General features: G+C 49.1%; 1 protein-coding gene across 1 annotated transcript in view; it reads left to right on the top strand.

The window, feature by feature from the left end:
• Positions 1-410: 410 nt before the first annotated feature.
• PRPF8 (pre-mRNA processing factor 8) overlaps positions 411-10,840 on the top strand; it is a 35,976-nt gene continuing 25,546 nt past the window's right edge. Inside the window, exons 1-20 of the mRNA XM_082860748.1 lie at positions 411-478; positions 672-782; positions 1,292-1,460; positions 4,215-4,379; positions 4,466-4,684; positions 4,830-5,042; positions 5,551-5,676; positions 5,772-5,877; positions 6,832-7,022; positions 7,153-7,272; positions 7,359-7,548; positions 7,682-7,801; positions 7,912-8,046; positions 8,393-8,522; positions 8,900-9,096; positions 9,225-9,431; positions 9,560-9,723; positions 9,863-9,989; positions 10,108-10,300; positions 10,577-10,764. Coding sequence (XP_082716874.1) covers positions 683-782; positions 1,292-1,460; positions 4,215-4,379; positions 4,466-4,684; positions 4,830-5,042; positions 5,551-5,676; positions 5,772-5,877; positions 6,832-7,022; positions 7,153-7,272; positions 7,359-7,548; positions 7,682-7,801; positions 7,912-8,046; positions 8,393-8,522; positions 8,900-9,096; positions 9,225-9,431; positions 9,560-9,723; positions 9,863-9,989; positions 10,108-10,300; positions 10,577-10,764 — 3,060 coding nt within the window. The 5' untranslated portion in view covers positions 411-478; positions 672-682. The remainder of the gene's footprint in view (positions 479-671; positions 783-1,291; positions 1,461-4,214; positions 4,380-4,465; positions 4,685-4,829; positions 5,043-5,550; positions 5,677-5,771; positions 5,878-6,831; positions 7,023-7,152; positions 7,273-7,358; positions 7,549-7,681; positions 7,802-7,911; positions 8,047-8,392; positions 8,523-8,899; positions 9,097-9,224; positions 9,432-9,559; positions 9,724-9,862; positions 9,990-10,107; positions 10,301-10,576; positions 10,765-10,840) is intronic.

The following is a 10,840-nucleotide window of genomic DNA, read 5'->3' as shown; positions in this document are numbered from 1 at the left end:
ATACAATAGTAGGCATTCAGTAACTGATTGTTGAATGAATGAATGAATGCATGAACAAAAGACTGATTGACTCGGAGTTAGTACTGCACCTCAAGTCTACATATATGAGACTAGACACAGAATAAGGTGCAAACTTCGACAAATTTAGTAAAACTCTGGAAGCCTGGGCTTCTGTCAGACGAACGCGAGCCGCTGCTGAGGCCCCAGAAACAGCTCCAGAAACGCGGAAGGCGGGGCTTCCACCTATTCCGACCACACCCCCTCGCGTCCAAATATTTCCGCCCGTGGATCCGCCCCCTCCGGCACGAATTGCAATTCTAACTGGTGAGCTCTCTAATCCGTCTGAACACACCGGCGCCTATTGGGTCAACTGCTGAAACCGGGTTGCGCACTTCCTGGCTTTAGCAACGCGGAGGGGACGTCGGCTTGCCGCCATTGCCCTGCAGGGAAGCGGCTGTCTGTGTGAAGGGCTGTAGGGGTACGTGGCGGGCTTTAAGGGCCGGGCTGCGGGAGGCGCGGTTGGGGTCGGGCTGAACGGCCGGAGGGATCGGGCCGGGCTGGACGCACTCTGAGCGAGGCGGGACTGCAGGCCGTGGGTTTCGACGTGTTCCTGCTGCCCCTCTTGCGGGCCCGGGCCCCGTCGTTAATTTTTTTCTTCCGCTGTTCCCCAGATTCTCCGGGTATGGCCGGAGTATTTCCTTACCGAGGGCCGGGTAACCCGGTGCCCGGCCCTCTAGCCCCGCTGCCAGACTACATGTCGGAGGAGAAGCTTCAGGAGAAAGGTGAAGAAAGCGTGCGGGAGCGGCGCCTGGGGGCGGGTGCGCGCGTGCGCGCAGCGGGTTTGGCCCCTTTCCCCGTTTTGGCAAGTGTCAAAACATTAGTGTTAGTGCAATTATTGGCCCCCATTTGTTTTTTACATCTAATCAAGTCTCTAAAACCATCTACTTAAAAAAAGTAAAAGCGTCTATTATTTGCAAGCACTGATGCAGACAATGAGGATACAATAGCGATACAGACAAAACCCCTTCCCTTGCAGGGTTTAAGTTGCAATGAGGGAGATGGACAGTAAAAAAAAAAAAAACTTTATGTTATGACAGAAATGGTAGGCAATGATAAATGTGATGAAGAAAAAAAAATAAAGCAGAGCGAGTAGACAAGAGAATTGTCAGGGAGTGCTTCTGCCCGGTGCCTGCCCTCTGTCATACATCCTGACAGGAGATTACCCTAGGGCAAGAGGCGGGGGTGGTTAGGGTAAGGGTGTGCCGTTCTTTAAACTGAGGTGTCCTTGTAGCCCGAAAATGGCAGCAATTGCAGGCCAAGCGCTATGCGGAAAAGCGCAAGTTTGGATTTGTGGATGCTCAAAAGGAAGACATGCCTCCAGAACATGTCAGGAAGATCATTCGAGACCATGGAGACATGACCAACAGGAAGTTTCGCCATGACAAAAGGGTGTACTTGGGGTAAGGAACATGCTGGAAGTATTTCATTTGGGGTTTGGCGCCTTTCCCTTCTCCCTGTCTCTTACATTTCAGTCCTGGATAGCTGCTCTATCGTTTTGGGACTTTAATGTTCTGTGACAGCTCATCTGAGTGGTTATCAAAGAAGGGAGAAAATAACTGGAATTTCGTCATAATTTCCAGATCTTCCAGTTTTGCTTTTTTTTTTTTTTTTGGTAAATTAATCTTTATTGGAGTGTAGTTGATTTACAACGTTGTGTTAGTTCCTCCTGTACAGCAAAGTGAATCAGTTATACGTATATATATATATATATCCACTCTTTTAGATTCTTTTCCCTGATAGGTCATTACAGAGTATTAAGTAGAGTTCCCTGTGCTGTATAGTAGGTTCTTTTTTTTTTTTTTTTGCGGTACGCCGGACGTGCAGGCTCAGCGGCCATGGCTCACGGGCCCAGCCGCTCCGCGGCATGTGGGATCTTCCCGGACCGGGGCATGAACCCGCGTCCCCTGCATCGGCAGGCGGACTCTCAACCACTGCACCACCAGAGAAGCCCTTTTTTAATGTTTTTTAATTTATTTTGGTTGCGCCAGATCTTAGTTGCGGCACGCGGGATCTTTAGTTGCAGCATGTGGACTTCTTCTTAGTTGCGGCATGCCTGTGGGATCTATTTCCCTGACCAGGGATCAAACCTGAGCCCCTGTGTTGGGAGCACGGTGTCTTACACACTGGACCAACAGGGGAGTCCCAACAGTAGGTTCTTATTAGTAATCTGTTTTATATATAGTAGTGTGTGTATGTCAATCCCAGTCTCCCAGTTTATCCCTCCCCCACTTCCTCTTTGGTAAGCATAAGTTTGTTTTCTACATCTGTGACTCTGTTTCTGTTTTGTAAATAAGTTCATTTGTACCACTATTTTTTAAGATTCTACATATAAGCGATACCATATGATATTTGTCTGACTTACTTCACTTAGTATGACAATCTCTAGGTCCATCCATGTTGCTGCAAGTGGCGTTATTTCATTCTTTTTTATGGCTGAGTAATATTCCATTGTATAGGTGTATCACATTTTCTTTATCCATTCATCTGCCGATGGACATTTAGGTTGTTTCCATGTCCTGGCTATTGTAAATAGTGCAACGGTGAGGATCAGGGTGCATGTATCTTTTAGAATTATGTTTTTCTCTGGATATACGCCCAGGAGTGGGATTGCTGGATTATATGGTAGCTCTATTTTTAGTTTTTTAAGGAACCTCCATACTGTTTTCCATAGTGGCTGTACCAATTTACGTTACCACCAACAGTGTAGGCGAGTTCTCAGTTGTGTTCTTTATTGCCCTGATTTTTTTCCTGATCTGGGACTGGAGCTTTATTTTATTTTATTTTTTTTTTTATTTATTTTTGGCTGTGTTGGGTCTTCGTTTCTGTGCGAGGGCTTTCTCTAGTTGTGGCAAGTGGGGGCCACTCTTCATCGCCGTGCGTGGGCCCCTCACTGTCGCAGCCTCTCTTGCTGCGGAGCACAGGCTCCAGACACGCAGGCTCAGTAGTTGTGGCTCACGGGCCCAGTTGCTGCGCGGCATGTGGGATCTTCCCGGACCGGGGCTCGAACCTGTGTCCGCTGCATTGGCGGGCAGACTCTCAACCACTGCACCACCAGGGAAGCCCTGGAGCTTTTAATTTGTCCTGTTGATGCTTTGATAAGATGTTTCTATCTTTGAGTGGGTTAAAGCCCAGAGCAGGACACCTGTACATTCCTGTTTCCTGTAATTCCTAAGTGACCAGAATCTTCAGGTTCGGGGGTAGTTAACTCCTGAGGTCTTTGTACTCTTGTTTTTCTGTGTCCCCAAGGTGGATGAGTACAGCTACAAATGCCTTAGCAGATCCCTTTTCTATTTTTACACAAAAATGTTAGCCACTTGGGCTTCCCTGGTGGCGCAGTGGTTAAGAATCCGCCTGCCAGTTCAGGGGACACAGGTTCGAGCCCTGGTCTGGGAAGATCCCACATGCCACAGAGCAGCTAAACCCGTGCACCACAACTACTGAGCCTGTGCTCTAGAGCCCGCGAGCCGCAACTGCTGAAGCCTGCGTGCCTAGAACCTGTGCTCTGCAACAAGAGAAGCCACCGCAATGAGAAGCCCGCGCACCTCAACAAAGAGTAGCCCCCGCTTGCTGCAACCAGAGAAAGCCCCCGCGCGGCAGTGAAGACCCATCACAGCCAAGAATAAAATAAATAAATAAATAAATTTATTTTTTAAAAAATGTTAGCCACTTAATGAATTGGTCTAAGACAGCTGTGGAAGTTTTATTTCAAAAATATTTTTGAGATCTGTGCTGTGTGCCAGGGATATAGCAGTGAACAGGAAGTAATGGTCTTTGTGGAGCTTATAGCCTAGTGACATAATAGACAATGGTTAAAGTAAAGTGTGGTAAATATTTTATTATTTTTTATGGAAAGCTACAGAGAGAATAGACTGTGAGGTAGCCTAAAAGCTGTCTGTTAAGGGAACAGCTGTTGATTTAGAGGGACTGACACCCAGTATTGTGGGACAGTGATGTTTAAGAAGCAAAGTGGCACAGCTGGAGGTGGGGAGGCAGAGTTCCTGGTCACAGAGGGCCTGTGTACTAACTTTGGGGGTTTGGACTGTAAGACCGGTTTTCTGTGGAATGTGATACTGTGCTACCTTGTGGCTTCTCTGCATGGTACAGGTAGCAGAACACCTTGTCACTTCGAATCCTCTGTCTTCCTGTTGTTGCAGTGCCCTAAAGTACATGCCCCATGCAGTCCTCAAACTCCTGGAGAACATGCCTATGCCTTGGGAGCAGATTCGGGATGTGCCTGTGCTGTACCACATCACTGGAGCCATTTCCTTTGTCAATGAGATTCCCTGGGTTATTGAACCTGTCTACATCTCCCAGTGGGGGTGAGAAGGGCTGGAACATGGTGTGTGGTGGTGGTGGTTGTGGAGGCAGTGGGTATAAACCGTTATGTGACATTGTCGACTTCCAGGTCAATGTGGATTATGATGCGTCGAGAAAAAAGAGACAGGAGGCATTTCAAGAGGATGCGTTTCCCCCCTTTTGATGATGAGGAGCCGCCTTTGGACTATGCTGACAACATCCTAGATGTTGAACCACTGGAGGCAATTCAGCTAGAGCTGGACCCTGAGGAAGATGCCCCGGTGTTGGACTGGTTCTATGACCACCAGCCATTGAGGGACAGCCGGAAGTGAGTGATGGTTGGAGTTACCACTCCTGTGAGGGTTTTGGAACTGAGTATTTTGGAACTTCAGAAGGGGTCCTGGGAGAGCAGTGGGTAGTATGGCTTGGCTAGCTAGCGTATCTACCTGACGTGGGCCTCTTTTTTTCCCTAGGTATGTGAATGGTTCCACTTACCAGCGCTGGCAGTTCACACTGCCTATGATGTCCACTCTCTACCGCCTGGCCAATCAGCTCCTGACAGACTTGGTAGATGACAATTACTTCTATCTGTTTGATCTGAAGGCCTTTTTTACCTCCAAGGCACTCAATATGGCCATTCCTGGAGGCCCCAAATTTGAGCCTCTTGTCCGAGACATCAACCTACAGTAAGTTGGAGAGAGTAGAGATTTTAGGCACCTTGGGTTAAATAAAATCTAATTTTTAAAAAAAAAAAATTATTTATTCATTCATTCATTCATTCATTCATTGGCTGCGTTGGGTCTTTGTTGCTGCACCAGGCTTTCTCTAGTTGAGATGAGCGGGGGCTACTTTTTGTTGCAGTGCACAGGCTTCTCACTGCAGTGGCTTCTCTTGTTGCGGAGCACGGGCTCTAGGCTCACGGGCTTCAGTAGTTGCAGCCCGCAGGCTCAGTAGTTGTGGCTCGTGGGCTCTAGAGCACAGGCCCAGTCGTTGTGGCGCACGGGCTTAGTTTCTCCACGGCACGTGGGATTTTCCCGGACCAGGGCTTGAACCCATGCCCCCTGCATTGGCAGGCGGATTCTTAACCACTGCAGCACCAGGGAAGCCCCATAAAATCTCATCTTGATCCTTGAGATCCAATTGTAGTTTCCAAACTGCCCAACTAGTCTGCTTATCTTTGATTTTGCACCCTAGGGATGAAGACTGGAATGAATTCAATGATATTAACAAGATCATTATCCGGCAGCCCATCCGCACTGAGTACAAGATTGCTTTTCCTTACTTGTACAACAACCTTCCACACCATGTCCACCTCACTTGGTGAGAGAGCTAGAACCCAGCTGGGGGAAAGGAGAGGTGGGCGTTTAGGTTGGGCCAGGGCAGGAGAACCTTGGCTGACTCTTCTTTCATTTTAGGTACCACACTCCTAATGTTGTGTTCATCAAAACTGAGGATCCTGATTTGCCAGCTTTCTACTTTGATCCTTTGATCAACCCAATTTCCCATAGGCACTCTGTCAAGGTGAGAGGAAGGGACGTTTGACATCAGCTCTTCAAGAGACTTCCTGTCCGGGCAGAAGCGTTACTAGATAAAAATTCAGCTAGAGGGAGACGTGTTTTCCATCCTTAAGTGTTCCCCTCTAGCTGTAAGCTAACGTGAGAGTTTGGCACTTGGCTCAGACCAAGTTATTGGTATAATTTTGTTTCTATGATTATCCATTTGGGTTTAATCATTTCTTCTCTGGGACTCTGTGTGGTCTTATTCTGGTCTGTTTCCAATGTGTTCTTTTTTTAATCCTTTATTGAGCTGTAATTCACTACCACACAATTCACCTGTTTAAAGTGGATAATTCGGTGGTTTTTCGTTTATTCACAGACTTGTGCAACCATCACCACGGTTAATTTTAGAACATTTTCATTTCCTCAGAGAGAAACCCTGCACCCATTAGTAGTCACTCTATTTCCCTTGAATCTTCCTTGCCTAGGTAACTGCTAATCTGCTTTTTGTCACTGTAGATTTGCCTATTTTGGACACTTCATATAAATGGAATCATACAGTATGTGGTCTTTTGTGGCTGGGTCTTAACACTTAGCATAATGTCTTTGATGTTGATCCACGTTCCATTACGTTCTTAACATGAACAGATCTCCTTCCCCAAGCCCAGTTTTTGGAGCTTGGACAGAAAGTGATTGCAGTGTTCACCTCTTCCTGGTATTGGGGGGTCCCCTAGGAGACGTTCTGCTGGTGAGCCAGTTGGGATGTGAGGAGTGCTGCTTGCTTTCCTGGTTGGCCCTGCCTTGTTCTCTGCTCCCTTGGCCCCCTTTGCCCTGGCCCTTCAGGGATTCTCTTGTCAGGCAGCTCAGTTTCCATGGCAAATGTAGCCACTGTACTTGGCCCCAGAGAGTTTCCCTCTGATCCCAAGTGTCTGCCCAGATCAGCGGGAGCTAAATAAACCCTCGGGGGTTCTTCTTTCAGAGTCAGGAACCATTGCCAGATGACGACGAGGAGTTTGAGCTTCCAGAGTTTGTGGAGCCCTTCTTGAAAGACACACCCCTCTATACAGACAATACAGCCAATGGCATTGCCCTGCTTTGGGCCCCACGGCCCTTCAACCTACGCTCTGGTCGCACCCGCCGGGCCCTAGACATTCCCCTTGTCAAGAACTGGTAAGGCTTCTACCTGGGGGGATAGTAGTGGATGTACAGGAGGAAAGGCTCCAGCTGGGTGGGCGTACATCCTTTAGCAGAGCGGCTGGAAGGAGAGATGGGCCAGGCTCTGGTGGGCTTGTTTTTTCAGGTATCGGGAGCATTGTCCTGCTGGGCAGCCTGTGAAAGTGAGGGTCTCCTACCAGAAGCTGCTTAAGTACTATGTGCTGAATGCCCTGAAGCACCGGCCCCCTAAAGCGCAAAAGAAGAGGTGAGGTGCCCTAGGGCCCCTGCTCAGACTTTTTCCATTCCAGAGATGATCAGGAGTCTAGCTCTCACTCCTTATTCCCACCCCAGGTATCTGTTCCGTTCCTTCAAAGCCACCAAATTCTTTCAGTCTACAAAGCTGGACTGGGTGGAGGTGGGGCTACAGGTTTGCCGCCAGGGCTACAACATGCTCAACCTTCTCATTCACCGTAAAAATCTCAACTATCTGCACCTGGACTACAACTTCAACCTCAAGCCTGTCAAGACGCTCACCACCAAGGTACCTGCGTTGGACCTTAGGGGTCTCCTGGGCTGAGGGATAGACTGGGTTTGCTCTGGCCTCTAAGGAGGGCATACATCCAGTCCAGACTATTGCTGACAAATGTTGTTTCTGTCCTTGGCCTCTTTTCCAGGAACGAAAGAAATCTCGTTTTGGGAATGCTTTCCATCTGTGTCGAGAGGTTCTGCGCTTAACTAAGCTGGTGGTGGACAGTCATGTGCAGTATCGGTTGGGCAATGTGGATGCCTTCCAGGTGAGGCTAGGAATGCCCAGTCCTGGCTCCAGGTGGGGAAGCTGGGTGAAGCCTGGGCTGATCGTGGATCTGGCTCTAGCTTAAAGCCTGATGGGGCAATTGTGTTGCAGCTGGCAGATGGGTTGCAGTATATCTTTGCCCACGTGGGGCAGCTGACGGGCATGTACCGGTACAAATATAAGCTGATGCGGCAGATTCGCATGTGCAAGGACCTGAAGCATCTCATCTATTACCGCTTCAACACGGTAGGACCCTGCCCTCGTATATTCATGTTCTCAGATCCATCTTAATTTTTACATCGAGTCAGGACTCTTTCCAGGCACCTGTTTGGAGAGAGGCTCTGAGTGTTTCATTACTGCCCTCATCTTGTGAATCTCAACACTTCCCCTCAAAGCCCACTTTTGGGTCTAAATAGAGAATCTCAGTGACTGGTTTCTTCATTTACTCCATTTTAGATATGGAGGTCTCAGAGTTTTCCCATTTTTTCCCTTAACTGCCATATGTGTGCTCTTTGCCTCACCTCTGCCCAATTTTCTGTTGTTGTCTGAATGCATTGTTAACTTGTATTCTTGATTTCTGCTTGGAATCCAGGGCCCTGTAGGGAAGGGCCCTGGCTGTGGTTTCTGGGCTGCTGGCTGGCGAGTCTGGCTGTTCTTCATGCGTGGCATCACCCCTTTGCTGGAGCGATGGCTGGGTAACCTCCTGGCCCGGCAGTTTGAAGGTAAGTGGTTTTCTCCGTGTCCAGCTTCTCCCATTATCACTTCAAGGGTAGATCACGTGTGTTCCTGTACTGTCCCTTGTCCTTGTTTGAGACTGAGAATCCCTTCCTGTTGGATTGCCTCTAAGACCCAGTCTCCAGTGAGTCTGACCTCGTATTCTGGGTCTTGGGCTTCGCTTTGGGGCCTTGAGGCTATCGAGCATTTACAGGATGGAAATTCCTCAGAAGCATAGTTCTGAATATCTGACGTATCTTGTCTTGCACGTGCTGGGCTTTGTTTATACTTACCGATTTCATGATAACCATGGGAAGCAACGGCATGCAGGTAGAGACGCTTATTAGGAGCAACAAGTCTTGCTTTTACTCACTTTCACTTCTAGGCCGACACTCAAAGGGGGTGGCAAAGACCGTAACAAAGCAGCGAGTGGAGTCACATTTTGACCTTGAGCTTCGGGCAGCTGTGATGCATGACATTCTGGACATGATGCCTGAGGGGATCAAACAGAACAAGGCCCGGACAATCCTGCAACACCTCAGTGAAGCCTGGCGCTGCTGGAAGGCCAATATTCCCTGGAAGGTGGGCATCTCCCCAACTCCGAGGAGGCATAGACATCATCTTCCTGGGCTCAGGATTACCACTTCTGGAATGTCTTAGGGGGGCATGTGGCTCCCATCACTTTCTCATTGTGCCTTTTGCACTTTTAGGTCCCTGGTTTGCCAACACCTATAGAGAATATGATCCTTCGATACGTGAAGGCCAAGGCTGACTGGTGGACCAACACTGCGCACTACAACCGAGAACGGATCCGCCGTGGGGCCACTGTAGACAAGACTGTTTGCAAAAAGAACCTGGGACGCCTCACTCGGCTCTACCTGAAGGCAGAACAAGAGCGGCAGCACAACTACCTAAAGGTTGGGCAGAGTAGGCTGGGCTTGGTGTGTGGGGGTAGGCAGGAGGGTGGACTGCGAAGTTGGGACCATACCTTGCCCTGGTGGGATTGGGCTATGGTGGGAAGCTAATTCTCATGTCCACTTTGCAGGACGGGCCTTACATCACAGCAGAAGAAGCGGTGGCAGTGTATACCACCACTGTGCATTGGCTGGAAAGCCGTAGGTTCTCACCCATCCCATTCCCCCCACTCTCCTACAAGCACGACACCAAGTTGCTCATCTTGGCCTTGGAGCGGCTCAAGGAAGCTTACAGGTGAGGAGTAGAGTAGACAGGCTCTTGTGGGGAGGTCACGGGGGAAGAATGGCATCATCGTCAGAGTCCAAAGAAAGAAGGCCTTCTGGGGATGGCTTCCTCTTGGTTTTCCCGTTCACCTTTACTCTTGCCTTGTTAGTGTGAAGTCTCGGTTAAACCAGTCGCAGAGGGAGGAGCTAGGTCTGATCGAGCAAGCCTATGACAACCCCCACGAGGCATTGTCCCGCATCAAGCGTCACCTCCTCACACAGAGAGCCTTTAAAGAAGTGAGTCAGATACCCTCCACATTTTCCTTTGGCTTTGTGGTTCATTCACGGCACCCAGGGTGGCAGGTTGCCTCAGGTGATTGGTGGGTTGGTGTGAGCCAGCTTCCTTGTCCCACAGGTGGGCATTGAGTTCATGGATCTCTATAGCCACCTGGTGCCAGTGTATGATGTGGAGCCACTGGAGAAGATAACTGATGCCTACCTGGACCAGTACCTGTGGTATGAAGCTGACAAGCGTCGCCTTTTCCCACCCTGGATCAAGCCTGCTGACACAGAACCACCTCCTCTGCTTGTTTACAAGTGGTGCCAAGGTAAAACTTTTCTGGGATTGCCCTCGAGGAAGGGAGATGAATTAAGTTCTCTGTGAAATTTCTCATCGAGTCAGCATAATTAGTTTACTGTCTTGGTGCATGGTACCCAGGGAACGGTGTTGAGGTTATGTTGAGCACAGCTGACTCTCCTGGCAATACAGATGGATGAATAGAGTGGTTGTGTGATCAGGTTATGAATGGGATATAGCTCCTGTAGGCACTAGTTCTTAAACGGAATTTCTAACCTGCTGGAGGCCTGTGTTTCCTACTCCTCAGGCATCAATAACCTGCAGGACGTGTGGGAGACAAGTGAGGGCGAGTGCAACGTCATGCTGGAGTCCCGATTTGAGAAGATGTATGAGAAGATAGATTTGACCCTGCTTAATCGGCTGCTGCGCCTCATCGTGGACCACAACATAGCCGACTACATGACAGCCAAGAACAATGTCGTCATCAACTACAAGGTGTGTCTTGGGGGCAGGGTGGCAAGGAATTGGGGGAGGGGTGGTCGTCTGGCCCACTGAGTTGCGATTTGCTGTG

Source organism: Leucopleurus acutus (assembly GCF_964270905.1).
Source record: "Leucopleurus acutus genome assembly, chromosome: 19".
NCBI classification, from domain to species: Eukaryota; Metazoa; Chordata; class Mammalia; order Artiodactyla; family Delphinidae; genus Leucopleurus; species Leucopleurus acutus.
This window is presented reverse-complemented; position numbering and strand designations above follow the sequence as displayed.